This window comes from Lissotriton vulgaris, unplaced genomic scaffold (genome assembly GCF_964263255.1).
Source record: "Lissotriton vulgaris unplaced genomic scaffold, aLisVul1.2 SCAFFOLD_2192, whole genome shotgun sequence".
In the NCBI taxonomy this organism is placed as follows: Eukaryota; Metazoa; Chordata; class Amphibia; order Caudata; family Salamandridae; genus Lissotriton; species Lissotriton vulgaris.
Window position 1 is genome coordinate 71,300 of NW_028253192.1, and position 26,896 is coordinate 98,195.

General features: G+C 47.6%; 1 protein-coding gene across 7 annotated transcripts in view; it reads left to right on the plus strand.

Moving 5' to 3' along the window:
• LOC147661126 (mitogen-activated protein kinase kinase kinase 7-like) overlaps nucleotides 1-26,896 on the plus strand; it is a 193,124-nt gene that overhangs the window by 67,243 nt on the left and 98,985 nt on the right. For 3 of the 7 annotated variants that reach the window (XM_086951304.1, XM_086951305.1, XM_086951310.1), the window contains exon 8: nucleotides 18,976-19,056. The exons of 2 other annotated variants lie outside the window; for them this stretch is intronic. In XM_086951304.1, coding sequence (XP_086807430.1) covers nucleotides 18,976-19,056 — 81 coding nt within the window. Of the gene's footprint in view, nucleotides 1-17,457; nucleotides 17,500-18,975; nucleotides 19,057-26,896 lie in introns of all 7 variants that reach the window. 2 more of the 7 variants (XM_086951306.1, XM_086951307.1) reach the window with 1 other exon arrangement.

Below are 26,896 nucleotides of genomic sequence, written 5' to 3' on the forward strand. Positions count from 1 at the left end.
TAAAGGCATCCCAGATTACTCCAATGTGGTCTGAGTGGGCATTATCCAGGAAGAACTCTGTTCTCTTTTTCAAGAGGGTGGACACTTCTACGTCTAATAAGATGGACCCTTTCCACGTCCATTTCGTGTTATGGATTGCTCTTACCCCCATTAAAGTTACACAGACCGCAGCACGATCTGAGATATGCCCCTGACAAATATTAACTTCTTTCAGTCCCCCAGCCCAAACTCTATCTACTAATAGGTAATATAACCTTGAAAAGTTATTATATTTTTGCTGTAGAAGGTGTATCCCTGCTTTTGCCCCCTTGGGTATCTCCATGTGTCAACCAAGCCTATTTCATATAGCATGTGTTTCAAGGCCTGCCTTGTCCTTGGTGCTTGAGCTTGGCCTCCCCTTCTACTAGTGGATCTATCTTTAGTTGGGTCTAATAGGGTGCTGAAATCTCCCCCGATGATAATCTGGGTGGTTACCCCTACAAGTGTCAATTGCAAATCTACAATGTACTGGGGGTCATCAACGTTGTGACTGTAAAACGCTACACAGACAAACTCTGTACCTGAGCACCTAAGGGTCGCTAAAACCCACCTCCCAGAGTGATCTGTTTTAGAGGAAATCAACTAGACTCCTGATCCCCTCCTGATCAGTATTGCCACCCCCTTACAATATTCTACTTGATCGGAAGTAAGATAACTCTCCACCCATCTTAATTTTGTATTAAGCCCTCTACTTTCGCTTGCACGCCAACCTTGGTTTACAGCCCTGCTAGAGCTCTCAGTAGTACCACACCAAAAGCTGTATCTCAACTCCAGTCTTCTCACTCAAGCCATGGAGAAATGAGGCATCCAGATCCCAATGGAAATCAACCTAGCAATCTAGCTCCTGAAGTCAGAGTTTGGTTATTTACAATTACCACCAGACTGTATGAATATCCTAAAGGAGGCTAGAAGACCCACTACTAGGGCATGTTATGCAGCAAAGTGGAAACGTTTTGTTACATACTGTAACAATAACCATATTAATCCCCTGGATGCTGCAGTACAAAACATTATCTGTTATCACTTACACTTACAGCAATCTGCATTGGCTTATACATCTGTTCGATTGCATTTAGCAGCAGTACCTGCATACTCAAAAAACAGACTACACTTTTCTCTATTCAGAGTACCAGTGATCAAGGCCTTTAAGGGAGAACTAAAAAGAGTAATAGCACCAATATGTAACTTGGGCATAGTCCTTACGAGGCTAATGGGGCCACCCTTTGAACCAATGCACAGATATCAACTTCAATTTCTTTCATGAAACATTGCTTTTCGTGTTACATTCACTTCCTTATGTAGAGTTGGTGAACTCCAGGCACTAACTTTGCAAGAGCCTTTCTTTCAACTTCACAAAGACAAAGTGGTTCTTCGAACCAATCCCAAATTTCTTCCAAATGAGGTTTCTGCTTTTCAAATCAATCAGTTGAGTTACCTGTGTTCTTTCCTCAACCTGATTCTGTAGTAGGACAAGCTCTACACACACAAGATGTCAGAAAAGCTCTATTATATAATGTAGAAAGAAGAAAGGATTTTCGTAGGACAAATCCGCCTTTTCCCCACCACACAAAGACAATCCCATTTCTAAATCCGGTATTGCAAGATGGATTGTTAAATGTATCCAAACATGTTATACAAAAGCAAAAAGAACATTGCCAATACCCCCCTAGAGAGCATTCCACCCGCAAAATAGGGGCTACTATGGCCTTCTTAGGGATTATTCCCTTAACTGATATCTGTAAGGCAGCAACATGGTCTATGCTGCACACATTCACCAAACACTATTGTGTAGATATGTTAGCGAGGCAACAAGCTAATGTAGGCCAGGCAGTACCTAAACCACTTTTTCAAACAACTGCAACAGCTACAGGTTCACCACCTAATTGGGGGATATTGCTGTATAGTCTATGCAAAGCATGTGATCTAAAGCTCTACAGCTACACATGCCGCGAATGGAAAATGTTACTTACCCAGTAAGCATCTGTTGTTCGTATGTAGAGCTGTGGATCCAAATGCGTCCTCCTGCCCCCGGGTACCTATACCTGTTGCAGTTCTTTATTATCTTACATACATACCCATGGACATGTCTATTCTACCTTTACTAAATCCATTCTCACCCTCTGTGGGAAAATAATCTAACAATGGAGTCGATGCCCGTTCGCACTAGCTCTGAAAGGAGAAGTCCCCTACCTCGTGACTGGAAAGACTTATTTGGAGAACAAATCCGGACCCAAAACTAGATGGCAGCAGTACGCAAAGCATGTGAATTCACAGCTCTACATGCCAAGAACAGATGCTTACTGGGTAAGTAACATTTTCCATTCGCGGCATGTGTAGCTGTAGATACAAATACTGTGCATACTTCTAACATCTAGTGTTGGGCTTGACATGTGCAAGTTGTTTTTCTTCAAAGAAGTTTTTCGACTCACAAGATATAGTGACTCCTCCTATTGCTGCTAATCTGCATGGGCATCAGCTCCATTGTTAGTGTTTTTTCTCCACTGACCGGCTCAGACATGTCCCTTCGAGCTCTGCTTCGATGCCATATGGTGTTCTCACCGGGGTAGCTAAGATCCATTTCTCGTCGGAAGAGATTATAATTGTGCTTCATTGATTGGTTCTCCTAATGCATCTCCCCTTTGACTTTGTTCTGCAGTTTGGACATTTGCCCCAGTATTGGAACTTTCATAGATTCCCATGATTTGTATCATTCCCCCGTCGTCGGAATGGGAGCCTCAGTAAATAGAAAAATACCATAGCAGTAGGTACAAAAGAGAAAGAAAGGCCTAGGCCTAATTTTGTAGCATATCCACCTCTTTTTGTAAAATAGACCCAAAAATTGCAACAACCAATCAGAATAGCCTCACCCCATAGAACCCTCCTGAGAGAGCCTCAGATTTTCTACCGCACGTTGTGCTAAGGGAGGTTCCTCTGAGCTCTGCTCACTTTTCTTTCTACAACTTAAAATACAACCTTTTTTCTTCAAAATGTCAGATAAGGAGAAGGCCTTATTCAAGGCTTGTGCTACCTGCTCAAAGAAGAGGCTATATGTGGAGGACAAGCAGAAAGATTGTATTTATTGCTTGTACCCAGACCGCAAAGCCACTGATTTCAAGATCTGCAGGACCTTCTCCACTAAAACATTGAGGGACCGAGAAGGAAGACTTATGACCTGGCTGCAGAAGATGAAGTCTAGAAAGGAGGTCATATCCAGCGACAGCGAGGATTCCTCTTCAGCTTCCTCATTAAGAAGATCTTAAAAGAGGGGTAGGTTGTCCCCTACAACATCTGCTGAACCTCCTTCTAAGGCCTCTCAAAAGACCTCTGATAGGTCTAGTCCCCAAAAATCTGCTCACCGAGGTGCAAAGGAGAAAGGGGGAATGGCGTCTGAGGTGGTTTCTACTCAGAAGGGGTTTCAAGGGCCTTCTGTTCTCTCTCCACCGCCTGGGAAAACAAAAGGTTTTAAAAAATCTGTTTCCCTACCTCAAGAATCGAAATCTGAGAAGCTCGTCGACAGTGGCATCTTCAGGTACGTCGACGGCGAGAATCCATCAGACGCCCATTTCTACCTCGTCGACGACAACTTTGTCGACGGCCGGAATTTCTTTCTCTTCGTTGTCGACGAGATTGATATCTTCAACGTCAACGATGATGACGCCAACGGTGGTGTCGACGACTACGAAGACGACTATGACGACGGCTTCTTTGATATTGACGACGAGCTAGTCGTCGATGCCGTCTACGATTTCTCAGCCGTAGACGATGACTCTTTCTCAGGCGACGGTACTCTCGTCGACGACGACTCCATCACCAGCAAAGTCGACGACGATCCAGTCGACGGTGGCCCCATCAACGGTACAAAAAGTTAACATTTCGATAAAAAGACGCCAAATTACACCGGACATGACATCGCAACGACAGGTAATGCCTTTTCATCCAGCCTTACTTCGAGAGGAAGACTATTCAGAGGATGAGGATGATAGTCCATATGGGGATGCTTACAGCCCATCTCAGCTCCTGGTAAAATACCAGGACTCAGACTCGGATGACTATTACGAACAACAGCAACAGCCTCCTCCTAGAGAGAGAATGCAGGAGCAATCTCAGCATGGTATAGTCTCTATGCCCTCCTCTTTGATAAATGACCTGCAAATTATGTTGATGGATTGTAGGAGACGATTTCATTCCCAATCTTTTGAATCCATACAGCCACCTCCTCCACCACCGCCGCCTTCTTACTCCGCTGCTGTGGTTCAGCCAATTCAACAGGAACCTGCTGAAGAGAGACAGGCTGTCACCACAGGTCAGACGTATGGTGATAATGACAACGATTCCTCTGATGATGGAGGGGGTGTAACAGAGGTCTCAAATCCAAATGGAGAGTGGGACGATTACATTATTCCAGATCCACCCTCTCCTTCACCGGATCCGGTAGATTCCCCTCCAGCAGACATTGGAGGTTTCCATAACCTCATGGAAAGAGCTTCTAAAAGGTTTGGTCTTCCGGTACCAATGGTTCAATCGGACTGCTTCTTCTATGATTTCAAGGAACCATACAGAAAATCCATCCACTCTATTCCCATCATAGAGCATGTGTGGTCTGAGGGTGTGAAAGTCATGCAGTCTCCAGCTACCGTTATTCCGGTTCTACCGTGGCTGGAGAAGAAGTACAAGGCCCCTGATGGTAGTCCTGCTTGCCTGGTTGGCCAACCGAGGCCAGACTCTGTGATCTCCCAGGCAGCGCAAAGGAAATCGGAGAATCCATTGGCCCCTTTGGCTTCTCCACCGGATAGGGAAGGTAGACGCCTTGACAATGTGGGCATAAGATTCTCTTCAATGTCAAGTCTCCTGGTTTGTGCCTCCAATGCACTTGCAATTTTGGGACAATATGATCGCCAAATGTGGTGCGATGTGTCTCCGTTTATGGATCAGCTGCCTGAGAGTGCTAAGACGGATGCAAGGAAGATTTTAGAGGAAGGTGAGCGTTCTTCCTCGGAAATAATTGACTGCGCCATGGACATCGCCACAACTGCTTTTCGTGCCTTGGCAGGTTCGGCTGTCCAAAGAAGACACGGTTGGCTTCGGGCTACCTGGTTTCGCCCTGAGGTGCAGAATAAGATTTTAGATTTGTCCTTTTTTTGGAAAGCATATAGTTGACGCCTTACAAGATATCAAAAAGGACACAGACGGCCAAGTCCTTAGGCACTCTGCAATATCGTAAGGTACCTTTCCGAGGGGCAAAAGGAAATAATTTTTCAAGCTACAGAGGAGGTTGCCAACAGCGCTACGCCTCATATTCTCAATCGTCACAAACCTACAAGCCACAATACTCTGAGACAGGGCCAATCAGCATCTTTCTCTCGCCAGCCAACAAGAAGTCAACAGGGTCGCCAGGGGAGAGATTCATCTAAACGGCGATAGTGGCCTCTTGGCTCTTTCTACTGTTCCTCCCCCTCCAGTAACATCAGTGGGGGGGCAGGATTTCTCATTGTCCACGAAGCTGGATGATCATAACATCAGATCGGTGGGTCCTAAATATCATTCGGTTTGGCCACACGTTGGAATTTCAGCAACTCCCACCTTCCAGACCTCCTCGCGCCACCGAGTCACAACATCTACGATTTCTACGTCTCAAAGCCCATCAACTATTCATCATGGGGGCGATAGAACCTGTACTTTGTCTCAAAGGGGACAGGGTTTCTATTCCAGGTTTTTCCTAGTTCGCAAGAAGGAGGAGAAGTGGCGTCCAATATTAGACCTAAGGGAGCTCGACACCTATCTCATAAAGCTGTCATTCAGAATGATATCTCTTCATGATATTTTACGTCTTCTCAATCCAGGACACTACATGGCAACTCAGGATCTAGAGGACGCTTATTTCCATGTACCGATCCATCCAGCTCACAGGCGATTCTTACGCTTCACAGTAGACAAGAGCCACTTTCAATTCAAGGTACTTCCTTTCGGTCTCAGATCCGCCCCACGGATATTTACGAAAGTCTTAGCTCCAGTGGCGGCGTTTCTCAGAAAACAATCTCTGGAGGTTTTACCCTACCTAGATGATTGGCTGATAAAAGCTCCATCCTTTCAAGCAGCTTCCACAGCAGTCAACAGCTGCAGTCAACTTTTCAATCAGCTGGGTCTACAACTCAACAACTCCAAGTCTGTCCTACGCCCATCCAGGTCGGCCAGATTTCTAGGTTCCATTCTGGATACAAATCGATGCAGAAGAAAGACAGAAAACACTCATTTTCTCGGCTCGCCTCTTACAAAAGAGGAGCTCTCTATCGGTCGGTCTGTACAAGTCGCTCCTAGGATCGATTTCATCTTGCATACCATTAATTTCGCACTGCAGACTACGGTTGTGTCCACTGCAGGAGCAGCTAGACATGCAATGGCGCCAAGCAGAGTGCTCATTCGACGACGAAATAACAGTGACACCATTAATGAGAAAAGCAGGCAGCTGGTGGACGATAAGAGACAATATCTCGAAGGGTCTCTCTTTCAAGATCGCTCCATCTCCCATGGTTCTCACCACGGACGCTTCACTAGAAGGCTGGGGGGCAGTGTTGCAGGATCTACACGTGAGCGGTCATTAAACGCCCGAGCAACGCACGTTCCACATCAATCTGCTAGAACTCAAGGCCATTCATTTAGCTTTGCAAGCTTCCCTTCCAAGGATTCAGAATGCCACAGTGCTGGTCCGTACGGACAACACGACGGCCATGCATTATATAAACAAACAGGGTGGAACAAGATCCCGAGTCCTTTGTAGGGAAGCCCAGGAAATATGGGACTGGGTAATCCTTCACAGGATTTCTCATTCAACGGAACACTTCCCAGGTACACTCACACGACAGCGGATGCATTAACTCATCTAAGATCAAGCTGTCACGAGTGGGAACTGGATCAGAGCACCCTCGACGAGGTCTTCTCCTGTTGGGGCATTCCGACCATAGACCTGTTTGCGAGTCCAGAAAACAGGAAATGCCAATTCTACGCAATCCTGGATCACCATCGAGATTCACTGTGGAATGCACTTTCGATAGCCTGGTTCGGCGCATTTGTTTACGCCTTTCCTCCAATACCACTGATTCCGAGGCTGATCAGGAAACTTAAGGCGGAACCTTGCAGAATGATCTTGACTTCGTGTGAAATTGGTCTGCAAACCCACCTCCGGGAGGTAAGGAATATGCGGCTAGAAATCTATCCAATGAACAAGTTACTTCGCTTCGGTAATGCCTTACCTGGCAGAGACTCTGTCTAGCTGTAGATTCTTTACCAACCCACCCATCCTTCCTGCCCTGCGACCGAATTTCTAAGTACAGGGCTTTCCCCTTTCAGGGCCCTAGTTTTCCACTCCACTGGTCAGTGTACTTCATGACATCTCGTTTCTGGCATGGAAAGTCACAAAAAGTAACTGCTGTCTGCGTGCATGGATGGTGCCTACATAGGCACCGCAAAAGTAATTTCCAGTTCGGATAGTGCCAACGACACCACGTGGAGCTGAGTGACCCCCACCTCCCAGCGCGAAGGGGTACTGCTCAAGAAAGATTTCTGTATCCAGTCTGACGCCTGGTGATAATTCTAAGATAAAGAATCTGCGGCTAGATAGGCTTTACCAGATTAGGTGTTACTGTAGGTAAGTAACTTGTTCTTCTTGACCTCTCTCCACTGCCTAATGGTAAGCTGCCCAACCAGACGGACCATCTCTTGCAGCTCAATATTTCAATTTGGCTCATGAAGTCTTAGAATTAGGGTACTTAAATCTGCCTGCTTTGTTTGTTTATTACCTGCTTCATTGGCAGAATTCATGCCTTGCTTATATTTCTATTAGGCTTCACTTGGCTGCTGTCGCTGCTTATCTCCAACACAGAGAACGCACTTTTACTCTTCAGGGCACCTGTTATCGAAGCCTTCATGGAAGGGCTCAAAAAGATAATTCCACCACAAGTGTCACCTACTCCTATATGGAACCTCAGCATTGTTCTCACTAGACTAATGGACCCTCCTTTTGAATGGCTTCACTCTTGTTCCTTCCAGTTTTATTCCTGGAAGGTGGTTTTTCTTGCAGCCATCACTTCAATCAGGCGTGTTACCCTAGAAGAACCTTTTTCCAAGTACACCACGGTAGGGTAGTTTTCAGGACAAACCCTAAATTCCTATCTAAGGTGGTCTCTACCTTCCACCTCAATAATACCATAGAACTCCAGTGTTCTCTTCCAAAACCAAAATCTGAAAGAAACATGTTACTGTTAGATTCCTTAACTTAGAATATCCCCAGGCGTCAGACTGGATCCTGAACGTTTTCATCAGCAGTACCCCTGCGCGTTGGTAGGCGTCACCTGCTGCTCTGCTTCTGTCGTCGGCATCGTGATCACCGGGATGATGTCGTCGGAGTACTTAGATGCCGCCCTCTCGCGCTGACGCCAGTTCTTTTTTTTGCCGCGCCAGCAAGCGCAGATCCGGGAAGAGCTAGTACCCTTAGTCACTTTTTGACTAACTTTTTGGTTGTTTTGACTATCCTTTTCGAGTCAACTCTGACACCTGGTGACGGTAGGGATGCCCGGTTTCAATCCGTGTGACGCCTGTCACCGACTGATGTCGGTTACCGACCCCCACCCCACCGCCGGTGTCTATACTGTTTAGGGGCCGACCAGGATGACAAGTCGTGCCCCTAGTTCCGGGCCTTGACTTTGAAAGCGGTCCTGTAAGCTTCTCAAGCTCCGGCTGTCTGCTCCGCGCCGTTCGAAGTCCCGGTTGAGGGACCGGTCGCGGAGCCGCGGCCATCACCGCTCGTCGGGCTCCAAGTCATCGCATTCAGGTAAGCCGAGGCATGGAAAGAAGTTGAAGAGGCGACATCTCTCTTCTGACCCCCCACCCCTCTCCCCCCCTCCCCCCCCCCTCTCCCCCCCTCCCCCCCTCTCCCCCCTCTCCCCCCTCTCCTCCCCTCCCCCCCTCCCCCCCCCTCCCCACCCTCCCTCTTTCCCCCCCTCCCTCTCCCCCCCTCTCCCCCCCCTCCCCCCCTCTCCCCCCCCTCTTCCTCCCCCCCCCCCCCCTCTCCCTCCCCCCTTCCCCCCTCCCCCACTCCCTGCGCTGTCTTCGGATGACGCCGTCCCTGGTTTAGGCCCCGGTCCGGGTCCGACATTGGAACATCGCCGTCTCCGGCGCCGATGGGTGAGACTTTCACTCACGACCCGGCTCCATCCTTTATGCCTATTTATCAGGACACGGATACTGAGAGGACTGAGAGGGGCCTGAGGACCCTCTGGCACAGCAGTGCCAGTTAAGTCAGGACTGGACATATGAGCTGGGGATGCCAGTGGTTTTGACACATCGCCTGACACTGGTTTTCTCTCTCCTCCTTCCGTGGCTACGGAGGATGGGGCTACTTATGCTGTGGTGTTGTGCAGGGTGGCCACAGCCTTGAAACTTGAACTCCCTGCAGCGGCCGTGAGGGCTAACCTCCTCATTGAGGTGCTTCAACTGCCAGTAAGCTCTTCGGAGCCTCTGCTGCCGTTCAATGGGGCCCTCACTGACGTTATGATGGGCACCTGGTCCAGGCCCTCCACAGTGCCCTCTGTGGATCGGAACGTGGCCCGACGCCGGCTCCGGGCGACCCTTGCTTTCTGTCCATCCACCCCACCCCTGAGAGTCTGATCATCCAGGCCACCATGTCCCAGACCGCATTCCCGACCGCTCCTGGGAATCCAAAAGGCTAGATCAGTTTGGGAAGAAACTGTTCTCCTCAGTCAGTCTAGGATTGGGGTCCATTAACACTGCATTCCTTTTGGACCGTTACAATTACTCTGTGGGATACGGTGGCGGACGTGCTGCCCCAGTGTCCGGAGATTGCCCAGACACAGCTCACCCAGGCTCTTGCTGCAGCATGGTATTCCATCTGATGTGGACTTGATACTACGGACTACGGACCCGCTAGGAAGAGCTATTTCCACGACGGTGGCGATCCGTGCCACGCCTGGCTGAGGTCCACCAATTTTTCGGGGGATGTCCAGAACACACTCGTGGACATGCCCTTTGATGGCCGTCGCCTTTTTGGCGACAAAGCAGACAGCGTGCTTGAGCGTTTCAAGGACTCACTGGCTACGGCCAAGTCCTTGGGCCTGTCGGGCCAGCGCCAGCAAACTTCTGCTTTTCGCCCCTTTCGTGGCCAAGGAAGGGGCGGCCCCACACGTTCTTCCAGCCATAGGCTGCAGAACCAACCTCCACTAGGTCGCGGATCGTAGTGGTGCAGGGGGACAAAGGCCGGGTCATTCCACATCCGCTCCCGCAGCATCCGCCACAAAGCCTTCCTAGTCGGAGCTTTCAGGCCCATTCAACCCCAGTGGGGGGCAAGGTTCACCATCACCTACTCCACCGGCATTCCATCACTTCGGACAGGTGGGTGCTGAAAATCGTCAAAGGGGCTACTCCCTCCCCTTCGAGGCGGCCCCTCCATCCATGCCACCGAGTACCACCGCATGTCGGGGGATCACTTGCGACTTCTGCTGGCGGAAGTTACGGCCCTCTTGGCCAAGTGGGTCATCGAGCGTGTTCCTGGGCCAGAAGTAGGTTGTGATTGTTACTCCCACTACTTTCTGATTCCCAAGAAGGGCAAAGGGGGCCTACGCCCTATCTTGGACCTCAGGAGCGTCAACGGCTTTCTCCGGAAGGAGAAGTTCAAGATGCTGACTTTAGCTCAGGTCCCGGCTGCCCTAGACCCTGGAGACTGGATGGTAGCGTTGGACTTGCAGGGCGCTTATTTCCATATCTCCGTCCTGCCGGCCCACCGACGCTACCTGCGGTTCACGGTAGGCCACGAGCACTTTCAGTTTACCGTGCACCCCTTCGGCCTCACCAATACCCCTCGGGTGAAGTGATGACGGTGGTCGCAGCTCATCTGCGCAGATCAGGGATTCCAGTCTCCCCTATATCGACGACTGGTTGTTGAAGGCGGGCTCCCCAGACAGTCGTCTCCCACCTCCAGACTACGGCCGATCTCCTGCACTTGCTGTGGTTCTCCATCAACGTGCGGAAGTCACACTTGAGTCCCTCCCAAAAGTTCCTCTTCATCGGAGTGGTTTTGGACTCGGCGCAGTTTCAGGTTAATCCTCCCGAGCAGCGGGTTCGGGATATTCAGGCTCTGATTCCGATCTTTAAGCCTTTATCCCGAGTTTTGATCAGGATGATGCTGCGGCTCCTGGGGCTGATGGTCTCCTGCATCCTGCTAGTGCATCATGCCAGGTGGCGGATGCGGGCTCGGCAGTGGGACCTGAAGTTCCAGAGAGTACAGCATCAGGGCAAACTGTCCGACCACGTCCTGATCTCGGAGGGCACTGCGTGTCCGTTGCAGTGGTGGCTCACAACAGCGATTGTGTCAGTGGCAGGTCCCTCTCCCTACCCAAACCGGAGCACACACTGGTGACGGATGCGGCCCTCCTGGGATGGTGGGGCCTCATGGGAGAGCCGGAGATCATAGGCCTCTGGTCTCCGGCGGAGTCCCGGCTCCATATCAACCTTCTGGAGCTGCGGGTGATCCGACTTGCACTGAAGGCATTCCTTCCCTCCGTCCGGGGAAGTGTAGTGCAGGTGTTCACGGACAACAGCACCGCCATGTGATACTGCAACAAACAGGGCGAGGTGGGGTCATGGATCCTTTGTCAGGAGGCTCAGCGCCTCTGGACATGGCTGGAACACCAGGGCATCACCCTGGTGGTTCAACACCTGGCAGGTTCCCTGAACGCCAGGGCGGACTAACTCAGCCGCCGGTGAATGATAAATCACGAATGGTATCTGAACTCGGACGTGGCGCAAGGTCTCTTTCAGCAGTGGGAAGAGCCTTGGTTAGATCTATTTGCCACTGAAGAGAACGCGCAATGTCATCAGTTCGCGCGTTGGAATTTCCAAGGCGGCACTCACTCGGAGACGCTTTTCGTCGCGAGTGGAGTTGCGGTCTTTTGTACGCCTTTCCACCTATACCACTTCTGCCCAGAGTGCTAAAGATCAGGCTGGACCGGGCCCAAGTCATCCTTGTGGCACCGGATTGGGTACAAAGGTACTGGTATCCTGAGCTACTCGGCATGTCAGTCGATCCCCCGATTCGTCTGCCTCTTCAGGAGGACCTTCTGTCGCAGCAACAGGGGACGGTCCTCCACCCGAACCTGTCCAGTCTACACCTACGTGCCTAGAGATTGAACGGCCGCAGTTGAGGCCATTTGACTTGCCTCGTGGAGTCTGTGATGTCATTCTGGCAGCCCGGCGTCCCTCCACAAAACAGTATACGCCTGCATGTGGAACAAGTTTGTGGCATGGTGCACAGCAAAGGCTGTGGATCCACTCTGCCCCTCTTTCAGAGGTTCTCCTCTTTCTTCTTTGTCTTTCCCAGCAGGGCTCTGCTCTGGGCACTATCAAAGGCTATCTCTCAGCCATTTCAGCCTTCATGAGGCTTCCTGATCAGCCTTTTCTTTTAAAGTCCCCTGTTGTAAATAAATTCTTGAAAGGCATCACGCACATGTTCCCTCCTGTTCCTTTTGTGATGCCTCAGTGGGACTTGAACTTGGTTCTTACTTATCTGATGTGCACTCCCTTTGAGCTACTTCATAATTGCCCTCTTTGTCTTCTGACTCTCTAAACTGATTTCCTGGTCTCCATCACTTCTGCCATAAGAGTGAGTGAGCTCCAGGCACTTTCATCTAAGCCTCCTTTCCTCTCTCTCCATCCGGACAAAGTTGTTCTGAGGACTCGTCCTTCTTTTCTGCCCAAGGTGGTTACTGCCTTTCACATCGGCCAGTCCATCACCTTGCCCACCTTCTTTCCGCCTCCGCATCCCTCGAAAGAGGAAGAGAGGCTCCACCGTCTGGACCCAAAACGTGCTCTCTCCTTTTACCTAGACCACAAACGACAGTTCCGGGTGGAGGACGAACTCTTTGTTGGCTACGTGGGCCCTAAGAAGGGACGGGCGGTGCACAAGCGGACCATCTCTCGGTGGGTCGTTTTGTGCATCAAGGTCTGTTATTCCTTGGCTAAAAAGTAGCCTTCTGTGGGGCTGCGCGCCCATTCCACTCTGGCCACGGCAGCTACTACTGCCCTGGGTCGGGGAGTCCCTTTGCAGGACATTTGTCAGGCAGCTACGTAGGCATTGCTGCACACGTTTGCCAAGCATTACTGCCTGGACAGTCAAGTCCGGAGAGATGGCATTTTTGGCAGTTCCATTCTCCAGGACTTCCTGGTGTGATCTTGGTTGGCAGACCCACCACCTGGGTTGGTATTGCTGGGGTATGTATTCTAAGGTAAGGAATCCAACACGAACTTGTTTCTTTCAGAAGCACAAGTTACTTACCTTCGGTAACGATATATCTGTAAGAAACATTAGTTAGTGTTAGATTCCCTACCGCCCTACCCATCCTCCCCGTTCTGCGAACCGATATCTAGGGTTAAGGTATCTCTCTTTGAGTGCCCTAGTTTCATGGCACCAGTGTCCGTTTCTTGCATGGCTCTGCATTCCTGGCACGGAAATCTATGTACAGAACTGACGTCTTCGTGTGAGGGCGGCGTCTTAGTACTCCGACGAAGTCATTCCGGCGATCCCGACGCCGACAACGGACGTGGAGCCGCAGACGACGCCTACCAACGCGCAGGGGTACTGCTGACGAAAACTTTCCGGATCCAGTCTGACGCCTGGGGATATTCTAAGGTAAGGAATCTAACACTAATGTTTCTTACAGACATATCGTTACCGAAGGTAAGTAACTTGTGCATCAGCAGCAGAACGGGCTCTTCACACATGACATGTTAAAATAGCACTTAAGTATTACATTAATAGGACACAACCCTTCCGTAAGACACAGCAACTTTTTGTCTCTTTCTCTAAACCACTCAAAGGGCGTCCTCACTCTAAGGCAGGTATAGCATGCTGTCTGGCTCAGATGCATGCAGACCTGGTATGCTGAAGCTAAGCGACCTCTGCCTGTCGCTCCTAGACCACACTCTAGCAGCAAAAAAGGATCTTCTGTGGCTTTCTAGAGTGATATTCCTATACTCCGCATCTGCAAGGCAGCTACATGGTCTAACCCCCCACACAATTACCAAACATAACTGTGGGTGTTTTAGCTCGCCAACCAGCTAATGTTGGTCAGGCTGTCCTTCGCACATTGTTCCAAGTCTTCTGCAACATCTACAGGCTAGCCACTTCTCCTGGGAGGCCTGCTTTAAAATCTATGCTCTGCATGTGTATCTACACCTACACATGCCGCGAACTGAAAATGTTACACACCCTGTAAGCATCTGTTTGTGGCATGTAGTTGTGGATTCACATGCACCCACCCTTCTCCCTGGGCACCTTTAGATGTGGCAGACGTTCGTTTCATCCTTAATCTTACTTCCACATGGTCATCTTTCTGTATCTCTATGCTCTATCTACATCCTCACCCCTCGTGCAGAAAAAGCAATCTAACCATGAAGTACGTGCTTATGCGCATTGCCAGCAATAGGTGGAGTCACTATACCTCAAGATTCGAAAAGATGACTTCGAAGAAAAACAACTTGAACTTGTCAGAGCCCTCCACTAAATGGCAGGAGTATGCACAGCATGTGAATCTACAGCATTACATCCCATGAGCAGATGCTTACTGAGTAAGTAACATTGTCCTTCTCTCTCCCTGTCCTGATACTCTGTGATTTGCTACTGTCAGATTTGAGTGTCTAGTTGCAAGGAGTGAATTTGTACTGTCCATGATCTTGTCGGCTTACAGTGACCACACTATTCTCTGCTTCCCAGATGTAGTTGCTGCTTCGAATCTAGTCACTGTACGCTGGAAAGCCTCTCAGCTGTTGTCCTCTGAAATACGGCTTGTCTTTCTTTCCGAATGTAATGGCACTGAAGAGTGTCAATGTATTTTTCCACTTTGGTCTGTGGTTCTCTCGATGAGATAAGCTGAGGAAAATGCAGTCATGGCAAGTTATGCTTGCATTTGCAGAATCTCAGCAAATAATTGACAAAGCACCAAATCTGATCAAAGAAGAGGCCAAGCTAAAATTGCTGCTGCCCGGGGACATAACTGATAACAGTTCTAGGATCATGAACACCAGCCTATACATGTGACGACAAGTATGTCTGCATTTTTCAATCATGTACTCCAGAAATGTGATTCATCAATGGATAAGAAGTCACAGCAATACAAGAATTATATAGTCACTGCCACATCTTAAATGTCTGAAAAGAAGGGCATCTAAGGCTATGTATTGGAGAGAAAACAGTACTTCTCTTCAACAAGTAAATACATGCCACAAGGAGCTTAATGTGATTTTAAGAGACTCTCTTACTCCTATTTAAAGAAAATATTATTGCACTATCCAAGAGTGCATTACTTAAACTAAATAACACTGTCCCTAGGGCTGAATGAAAATTGCTTCTACCCTTATCTGGATATTCCCTTAGTATTGGTGTCCTCCAGGATCTTGGCTGCAAAGAATTTAACCCTACCTGTCGGACCCTTTGTAATTTTGGGTCCTCAGTGAATTACTCCTAATTCTCTAGCACCATTCACAAGGGCATTTCCTAGCTGATGGCCCCAGAATGTTTTCCTCTGTCAAGGAGACTTCTATTTCTGTGTAGAGTACAGCGTCATAACAGCCTTGTGGGTCCACAGGTTTCACACTGCGGCTGTCCTGCATAGTGGTTGTTCTTTAAATCCAAACTGAGGTGAGGATGGTACTGAGACATGTTTTATAATGACCTGTGGGTCTGATTTGATTCATCTAAATGCACTCTAATTAAAGGCAGATACGGATAGAGCCAAGTGGGTGCGGGTGGAGAACACTGATTATCATATAGCCCTTACCTTCATCAAAACAAATGGAAAAGGCAATTTTTCACAATTCTGCCTGCTATCAGTGAACCTTAGACATGGATTATCTCTTAGGTTTCCATGTTGCAACAGGTGTTCTTCTTGGATGGGCACTAGTTGAAGATCCCGAAGAGACTACTAACCATCAGGACACCTATGGCTGCACAGTGATTTTGTTGGCCAAACAGGCCTGATTCTCTGTTGTCCTTTACCAATGGTCCAGCTGGCTTTCACTGAGGCGAGACTTGCTGTTTATGAACAGCAGTGGGCAACCCCCAAAACTTTTTCGGCTTGAGCATCTGGTTCCTGAGGAGCTTGGCTTTGATCATCAAGGCCCTATCTCTGACAATGTAGAAGTTCTGTCAGTTGCAGGAAATTCACCATCATGGCCCAATACAAGATCAGCGATTTCCACTTAACAATTGAAACTTTTTCAAGAGTATCTACCTTGTATTTCACAAAAATGTCTGGTTTTGTGCCATCTAAGTAATCAGGCTTCATCTGAATGGCTTGGGACATATTTTATACCAAGTCAGGTGGCGTACCCCATGATGGCCACTCACCATAGTCGTATCTGCTCTCATGCACAAGCCTTGTGAGCCAAGAGCTGCTTTTTTGGAAAATATTTCCCTATTACCATAACATCCGCAAGATGCATTGATCAAATGCATGTCATTTGTGCTTCTTAGCCCTACAACATTTTTCACCTGACATAGTAGTGCGAAGGATACACCAGTCCTTCATCATTGATTTATTTTCATCGAAATTAGGAGAATTTTCCTCCCAGTTTTGCGATAGGAGGGACCTGGATATAGAAGTGGGATAAAGTTGTAGTGTATTTTGTGATGCATGCACCATTCCAGTATGCAAAGCTCTAAACAGATGCTTTGAAAAGTTATTTCTGATCTTGCTGTTAAGTGACCGGCAAGTAACAAGCTGGGAATTGGAGAATTTGAATGGTCTAGGAGTGAACGCATCATAAAATTAACTTTACCCTATAAGCCTATGTTTGCAGTCAAGTGAGACCTACTTGGAGAAGTCGGTGGTAAAAAAAGACAGGGAGGGCCATGTCTTTTGCAATGCTTTATTTGTTATGGAGAGTTCAAGTGGGGGCCTACTAATAAAGAAAATGAGAGCCTACAAAATAACATTTTCTATACCTTCATTTCTGTGTTCCAAGCTTATCAGATGAGTCTGAACTTCCTCTCTGCCCTTGATGTTGTTTTCTGAAATGCCATGAGGAAAATATTAATCTTCAGCTATTGGCAGCTTTAAATGTCAGTCTCAACAAAGATCTAAAGGTGTGCCAACATGTTTAGCTTAAAGCCTATTAGATATGTTCATACACAACCTGTGCCAATAAGGCTTCAATCCATGTATGCAGTAAAAGTGAAGTTTATTTGGGGCATACATTGTTGTAAAATTCATGTTTATTCTAGTTCGCAATTAAGCTATATCTGTGAAGATAGCTTAATAAATGAATCAATGCTTTGAAAAAGAAATGTGATTTGAAAGGATCAAATCTTCTTATTTTATTAAAATTTACTTCATTTCTGCATACTGGCACAAAAAGGATCTTATAAGCATGACTTGTGCTGCCTAACGACAAGAAAATGTAAGTCACAAATTCCGCCTGAATTGTTTTATCACATATTGATCTTATTGCATCATGACCTACTGTCTCCATTATATATTGTTGTAATTATGTTTCAACTAAATTGAGATCAGTTTCAGAAGCTGACCTATATCTGCAGTTGTATGACAGAATGTGCACTACATGTTTTAGAATTTAATTTAGATCAGCCAGGTGATTTTTCCAGAAGGAAGCATAACAGTAAAACATCTTAAAAAAAACAAAAAAAAACAGATGAAGGACGGAATGCTGAACAATGCAAACATTCACCCCCTAGTCTCAGATGTGAGTCTAATCCATCATTTTTTTGCTCACCCCAGTTTTGACCCAGCCGTGTGCAAATCCGTCTTGACCCTGCTCTTCATGGGAACAGTCCAGCCCGAACTGCCAGGTCTGGTCCTCCCTGGACTGGAAATGAACATCCTGGGACCGGGTTTGGGGTCTCACCCCTCATCAGTCTGGTTAGCTTGAATCCAGTGGCACAGTGAGCACGGGACCCAAGTCTGGACATACTCTTCCCAGACAGGGTGAATGTTGGATTTGTTCAGCATTCCTTCCATCACCTGTTCTTTTTGTATTTGTCACCCTAAGTAAAATATCTAGCCAAGAAACTTTGTGGTATTCTCAAAATAACATTTGGACCTGGGTCCCAAAGGATTTAGGCTGTGTAGATATACCTTACTCCTTTCTTAGGTTTTTAATTTCTCCTGGATGTCCTTGCATGATTCACAAAGCCTTCCCTAGACTTGTTGTCTTATTCCAGACTTGGGTTGACTTATTCACAATGTCCTGGCATAGATCATGCTTGCTCATGTATGAAAAGTTTTACTAATCCACTCCAAGAGTATCTCTTGTCTTACTGCTGGAAATCATGAGTAAGTGTCTTGCCTAATTCTGGAATAAGGCAGAACCACCACTGAAAATAATTTGTGACTTTGGCCTGGATATTCAGGAGTAATCCATAGCTAAGACAGAAGTAAGGCACAACTACTCCCAGAAAAAGCATTGTAAATCACGTCTTTTGGCCTTATGTTGCATAAATCTACAGAATTTTTTTTCCGTAACCAATCCTATTCTCGCCAGTTGTCACGTATTCATTAAATTTAACAGAGCTTCCAGTCAATAGCAAATCAAAGCTCTGAGAAAAATAGGATTTTCTTGCACATTAGTGTTGCTTTGTGTGTTTCCTCCTTTTTACAGTTTACCCATATAGTAACGTGCCTAAAAGACTAATTTGCTCCTTGTTATGCATTGTTAGATGTTGTATTGATTAGATGTACTAACAGTGTCCCTCTTCTGTGCATGGATGGAATATTGAGTTTGCATGAAATAGTTGTGCATGACTTCCTTTTGTTGTTAGTGGTCGTATGTTAGTGAAAACTTACACTGCTTATATCAATGTGCTTTCAAACCATTTGTAGTAGTTTGCATGTGTCCTGTGTCTGTGTATTTTTGCAGCCTATACCAAGCCTAAACCAGGCCATCGTAAAACCGCTTCATATGGCAACATTCTGGATGTCCCTGCAATCATCATAACAGGTACCATAGATTCGCATTGCGCTTTCCTAAATCAAGGCGATGTATCACAATCACAAGATGAGCTTTTTGCTTCAGTTTCTTTAATTGTGTCTTTTTTTCACTTAAAACTCTATCTAAAAAAATGCCCCATGCAGAATTGATTTACTTTTTCTAATAGAAGTGACTGTGATGTCCTTCTTTGTCAATTTCTGATTTTATCATTGTAATACTTTGGGCAATCTACATTAAAGGCATTCACATGAGGAGGGACTCCATTATTATTTTTACTGGATTCAAAACGTTTAGGTACCACATAGTAGGATGTGGGTTTTCTTTTGTCACAGTTTCAAAATGGCATCTCACCAACATCATTCGTGATCTAAACAGTCTCAGAGCTACGTACTTGCCAACAGTCTTTGATTAATAAGAGGGAGGGTGTATTCAAATTTGGATACCACCAATTAGCTAAATGATTACATCATTGAAAAAACATCAGATGACCTTAGTCCCAAGCATGACACCACAGAAAACCACATTACGTGATATAGGGCACAGATTTGAGGATGGGACAGGGTTGCCTTTGTTCCATTTGACACACTTGCGAAACGTTGCATCGTCTACTAATGGGATAAGGTACACTGGAAAAAATGCCAAATAATAATAATTACCAACATTTTCAACAGAAAATATTTGTTATGAATTTGATTATTATTTGGGGGTGGGTGACTACCCACAACCACAGCCCTTGTGAGGAGGAACCTTTAATTCAGTAAATTAACCTGAACTCAAACTCTTGATTGCTATCCCACACACCAGACCAGCTTAACTTAAGGCAGTGTGTAAGCATTCATGCAATATCAAAACAGTAATAAACTAAAAATGGTTTACAATAGAAAATCCCACACTGACTTTGGAAAACAGAGGAACATTTGATAAACAAAATGACAAAAATTCTATAAGAGGAACCTGAGATATGAATTTGTAATTTTTCTTCCAATGAATAGTGCTAAGAAGCTTGGGGGTCCAATGTTAGTCACTGGTCGTGGCAGACTGGTCCTTGGGCACAATTTGCGACTGACCGCAATGGAAAACAAGTCTGATACACCAACCAGGCTCGTTCTGGTCAAAGATTTTACCTTCTGACGTAGTCATTTAAGTCCCAATCCATCACATGACTACACTTATGGGAGACACTTAGATACTCACATGGTGTCCGAAAGAGATCAACAACAGGGTCCAGTCCACATCCGGTTGCCACTGGGAAGCTGGTCAGTTGCAGAAAAGACCTCTTGTTGCTTGTTGTATCCCTGGAGCTTGGAACAGGAGGTCAGCCTTATGATCCTTGGAGTACACTTCTTTGTCTAAGGTGCAAGAGGAAGCAGGTCCAGTCCTACAGGGATCCTATCTGCCTCAGTACCAGCAGTGTTCTAAAGTGGTTGGCTGGTGATGCAACATTTATGTCCGGCACGAGCTAACCAATGGGGTAAATGATTTCTTGGCTGTCCCTAACCACTTTAGGCATTACCGAGATGGTAAAAGTCTTTGAACACGCTCACCTTGGGCCCCCCTAGGGTGTGTGGTAAGTGTAATATGGTAATATTAATGTCCTCCCATATGTAACACTAAGATCCAGTTTGAGTCAGCCTCAGTACCCCCAATAAACCCAGTAACAGAGGTCTGGTAGAACAAAAGCAGGGTTTTTCAGTAACCAGACAGTGGATACACAAAGGTTTTCTTGGCATCATGTTCTCTGCCTTTCAGGTGTGCCTGAATGATATATATATAACCCCTAAGAGACCTGTTAACCAGGATTTGACACTCCATCATGATTTGTCACCAATGTCAACAAGGATGCACACAGCCCCTACCCTGCATATTCAGTGAGGTTCAGCAGTGTCATCTCTGCCCATTCAGGTCAACCTGTCAATTGTCAGTGACCTATTGTAACAGCAACAGCTACGCCGAGGCACCCACTACCGCAGCAACAGAACCCAACCGGTTGCGTTGCATCCTGCTCAACACCCGCTCCGCACGCAAGCACGCCGTCGAGCTCTGGGACCTACTCACCACCACTTCACCAGACGTCGCCTTCCTGACCGAGACTGGATGAACGAAGCCTCCGCCCCAGACATCGCAGTGGCCATCCCGACGGATACAAGATCTTGCGCAGAGACCGCACAAATGGAGTCGAAGGAGGCATCGCCATAATCCACAAGAACACCATCAAGGTCTCCACAAACACCGACGACACCCTCACCGCCACCGAGCACATGCACTTCAAGATCCACACTGACCACAACACCACCCTCAGAGGTACCCTCATCTACAGACCACCCGGCCCACGTCCCCAATTCTGCAACTCCATCGCCGACTTAATCAGCACGCACGCCCTGACCTCCACCAACTACATCCTGCTCGGCGACCTGAACTACCATCTAGAGAACAACAACGACAGCAGCTCCTCCACCCTGGTCGACAACCTAGCCACCCTCGGAATGTAACAGATCGTCACTACCCCTACCCACATTGCCGGCCGCGCACTCGATGCCATCTTCACCTCCAGCTCACCTGGACTGACCACCACTGCGTCCACTTCACCTTCCAGAAACCCGTTACCCACCACCGCACTCTACAGATCCCCCGCCGACGCTGGGGCAAAGTCACCAAGGAACGACTAGAAACGCACCTTGCACTCAATCCTCCGACCAGCCCCATCGACCTCGAGGAGGGGGCCCGCTCCCTCAGACGCTGGATGGAGGATTGCGCCAACACCGAAGCGCCCATGAAACAACCCACCGACAGAGACACCAGCCAGAGAGCCAGCTGGTTCACCCCGGAGCTCATAGCCTCCAAGTGCACCTGCCGAAAACTCAAGAAGATCTGGCTCAACGATAGAACACCCGCCAACCACACAGCCCACAAAGACGCCATCCGCAACCATCACCACCTCATCAGGACCACCAAAAAAACCTCATTCAAAGACCGCCTTGACAACAACGCACACAACAGCAAAGAACTATTCAACATTGAGAAAGAACTCACCACTCCCAGCTCCTGCACGATCCCCTGACCTCTTGGCCCAACGTGAGCACCGAAGACGTAAGACCATGAGCACCGTCCACTCAGGCTCCCCGTCTGACCCGTTCCCCCACCACATCGCCGACAACCTCATCGCACCCCACCTGCGCAACATCATCAACCTCTCCTTCGAGACCGCCGCCTTCCCGAAGAGCTGGAAACACACTGAGATCAACGCCCTCCTGAAGAAACCCAAGGCCGGCCCGCGCGACCTCAAGAACTTCCGGACCATCTCCCTTCGTCCGTTCCCGGCGAAAGTCATAGAAAAGATCGTCAACACCCAGCTCACCCGCTACCTAGAAGACAACAGCATCCTGGACCCCTCCCAGTCAGGCTTCCGCAGCAACCACTGCACCGAGACCCCCCTCATCCTCCTGGACCTCTCTGCCGCCTTCGACACCGTCTGCCACCACACACTACGCACGCGCCTCTACTACACAGGAATCTGAGACAAGGCCCTGGACTGGACCAACTCCTTCCTCACCGACAGAACCCAGAGAGTCCTCCTCCCCCATTCCAATCCGGAACCACCAAAACCACCTGCGGCGTCCGCCAGGGATCCTCCCTCAGCCCAACTCTGTTCAACGTCTACATGCGCCCCCTCGCTCGCATCGCCAGAATACACGACCTCAAAATAATCTCCTTCGCCGACGTAACCCAGCTAATCCTCTCCCTTACCATGGACCCCCTCACCGCCAAATCCAACCTACACCTGGGCATGAGGCCGTCGCCGACTGGATGGAGGTAAGCCGACTCAAGCTGAACACGGACAAGACGGAGATCCTTATCCTCGGGCCCAACCCCTCAGCGTGGGACGACTCCTGGTGGCCCGCATCACTGGGAAAACCCCGGCACCAACCAACCTCGCACGCAACCTAGGGGTCATCCTCGACTCCAAGCTCAGCATGACCAACAGAGTCAACGCGGTCTTCTCCTCCTGCTTCCACACCCTCTGTATGCTCCGCAAGATCTACAGATGGATCCCGACGGACACACGGAAAACCGTCAGACACACCCTCGTCAGCAGTCGACTCGACTACGGAAACGCCCTCTACGCCGGAGCCCCGTCCAAACTCATCAACAGACTCCAAAGAATCCAGAACGCCTCCGCACGCCTGATCCTCAACGTCCAACGCCGAGACCACATCACCCCGAACCTAAGAGACCTGTACTGGCTCCCCGTCGACAAAAGAATCACATTCAAACTCATGATCCACGCACACAAGGCACTCCACATTACCGGCCCTGCCTACCTCAACGACAGAATCTCCTTCTACGTACCCAACAGGAAACTCCGCTCCGCACACCTGTCCCTGGCCACCGTCCCGCGCATTCACAGAACCACTTCTGGGGGCAGATCCTTCTCCCACCGGGCCGCCAACTCCTGGAACGCCCTCCCCCTCCTTCTACGTCAGACCACAGCCCTCCCGGCCTTTAGAAGACTGCTCAAGACCTGGCTCTTCGACCACTAGTGGTGTGGTGTGGCTCACTGGTTAGAGGCGGCAGACCCGGGAGCAGAGGACAGCCCGGGACCAGGGTTCAATTCCCGAAGCGGCAGGGTCGTGGACCAGGGTCAGCGGACTCGATAATTCTCACCACGGTGCCTACTCTAACCAGGGATCACACTCGGCAACTCTGGGCATTAGCTTGCCTCATCTCCACAACGGCCCCCCACATACGCCGGGGATGCCTGGTTTCACCTTGGAGATACCCAGTAGGGACCATCTCACAGGGAAAGCCAGGACGGGTTCCCCCGCGGTCTACTGCGCAGAGATACTCCTTCGGGAGTCGATTCTAGCGCATTACAAACCCACAATTAAAACAATTAAAACTAGCTGCAGCCATACCCTCCCTCCCCCCCCCCCCCCGCCCCAGCGCCTTGAGACCCTATCAGGTAAGTAGTGCGCTCTACAATTGATTGATTGATTGATTGTATAGCTCCTCTGAGGAATTTCTCATCTCAATCACACCTATTCAGATGCTGATCTCTGGTTGGGGAAGCTGGAGAGCAAACACGAAAGCCCCCAAGACCTCCTTCAGACAGGGAAAAAGTTCCTAAAAGTTACTTTTCTTTTATAGTAATTAAAAATCCTACTTCATTAAATTGGATTTTTAAATAAAACTCTTTTTTGCTTTCAGTATTAATTAGGAATTAAACAAAACCAAAAAGGAGGGTTCATATAGGCAGTGTGTTCCTTATTACATGCTGCAGTCAGTAGAGCAACAGTCTACAATATGTATGTAATTAAAGCAATCAAAGGCCTGATCTATAATAAAAGCTCCCAACCAGTCTTATCTCCGCTTGTGAAGATCCACCATTCACTCAAAATGTTGGTATGTTTTCTCTGCACACCTCTTGATGTGTTAACTAATTCCTCTGTTTTGGCACAGAAGTCCATTCCCCTGACCCATTCCTCTAGTGCAGAATTGTTTTCTTCTCGCCAATGGTGAACCAAATCTCTTTTAGGATTAATAGGCAGATGGCAATTAATGTATGGATATGATGCTGGCAACCCAAATGTTCCTTTATGATGAGAAGGATCATTTTGGTGTCTAAGGTAATCATTCTTCCCATCACATTTCCTAATATGTCCCTGATTGCAGCCAGTACTCCATCACTAGTGGCCAGTTCCAGATCATGTTATAGTATGTACCTAGGGAGGATTTGCGTCCCTGAAAATATGGGTTTCCTAATTTCTCCATCTTCCAGACTTTTGTGTGGGATTGTATTGATATCTGTGTAGATATTTAACTTGAATGAGAGGGAGTATGAAGAAAATGGACCGCATCCTTGGTGCCATCTTCGCTTCAGCCCAGTCATCATCGTGAAGGTTCCCCAAATTGCCATTTTCTAGGCCCCAGCTGGGAACTCAAAAGTACAGATTATAAACATTAATCTTTAACTTTTGACAGGAACCAGCTAAAATAGTTATTCAAAGTTTTTTCTTATCTATTACAGGGGTAATGCATTGGTGAAGTCTGCTTTACAATAAATACTTGAGAAAAGTAATGTTTTAGAAAGTTACATTTTCCCTGTCTGAAGCTCATGCAGGCTAAATTGCATTAGCTCTTCATCAGCTCCCCAGCAGTGCTTAGCCTTAATGAGGTGTGAAAGCTGCTCCCAGAGCAGCAATAATGGCATGGGTGTAGGGAGGTGTAAATGGAAATCAGATGGATGGATGCAGAGTAATATGAGGATGGCTAAATGGTTGGGTGAAAAGATGACAAAGTAAATGGAAATCTGAGAAGATGGGTGGGTAGGTGAATGGATAGCAGCGTAAATGAAAATCTGAGATGATAGGTGAAGGATAGCAGCATAAATGGAAATCTGAGGGATGGGAGGGCGGTAGGCTGGTAGCATGAATGGAAATCAGAGAATGGATAAAATAATGATCAATTGATGGATGAAAGTTTATTGATAGGTAAGTCAAAGGATGTGTGGATAGATGTGTGATGCTTGCATAGATCATGGCATGGTGAAAGACTGACTGATGGATGGATGAACGAATGAATGGATGACAGAAGGAATGGATGACAATTGTAAAGGTGAAATGGTAGAAATCATCATTGTCACCCTTATTATTTATTAATTTGTCTCTTCGCCCACTATTATACTCCCTAAGGAATGCCAAAGTCACCATCTATAATTACACGAATGATCTCCAACTTGTCTTTCCTCTTAATACCACAGACTCTGTGGTGGAATTTCAAAACACCATGATACACATACAGAGGTGGATGAGTCTTAATCACCTGAAGCTTAACCCAGGCAAGACAGAATTTATCTTGCCTGGGAAAAGCGAACTAAGTTGGAGTCCATGCTTTTGGCCATCTAGCATGGGGGCTCCACCAATGAGATCTTTCTCGGTTAAAAGGCTGGGAGTTACACTTAGTGCAGATCTTTCTTTGAAAGGACAAGTTGGCACAGTAGTCTCTGCCAGCTTCTTTCAACTTAAGAAAATAAAAAAAATAGCCCAGTTCCTTACGCAAGCCGCACTTACTCAGGTTGTCATTGCCCTTGTTTTGTCCCGACTGGACTTCTCAAACAGTCTTTATTTGGGACTTCCAGCGGGCTTGCAAAAAAGACTCCAACTTGTTCAGAATTAAGCTGCTAGGCTTATTCTTAAACAAGCAAAATGACAGTCTATTAGACCTGGCTTGAAACAACTTCACTGGCTGCCTGTGGCACAGCGAATTGCGTTTAAAACTGGATGTATTATTTTTAAAACTTTACAGGACACAGGTCCGAAATTTATAAAAAAAAAAAAAAAAAAACCTCTTTTCTAGATATAACCCTTCACTAAATCTTCGTTCTGCCTATAAAGCTTTATTGGTTGTCCCGCCCTTTAAGAAAAAAACGCCTTGGCGGTTGCTGCTTTGACGATCTTGTAGCCACCTTTTGGAATTCGCTACTGTTTTCTTTAAAAAAGAGCTCAGATCTTCTCACTTTTAGACACTCTCTTAAAACATGGCTTTTCAATCAGGCTTACTGTTGAGATTTTATGTGTTATGTTCCCTTTGATAGCGCCATGAAGCCTCCGGGCGTACGAGCGCCTAATAAATAAATATTAACATAACATAACGTCAGCAGAGTGGATGGATGAAAGGGTGAAAGGATGAACGGGTGAAAGGATGAATGGATAGATGTTTGTTTGGAAGAGACATGGGTGCTCTTCTAGGGACGTTTGTGCTCACTTGCTTCGCTTTCATGGTGCCATCAGTGCTTTGCTTCTAAGTGGAGGATGTTTTAATAATCTGGCTACTACCAGGGCTTTCCCAGTAA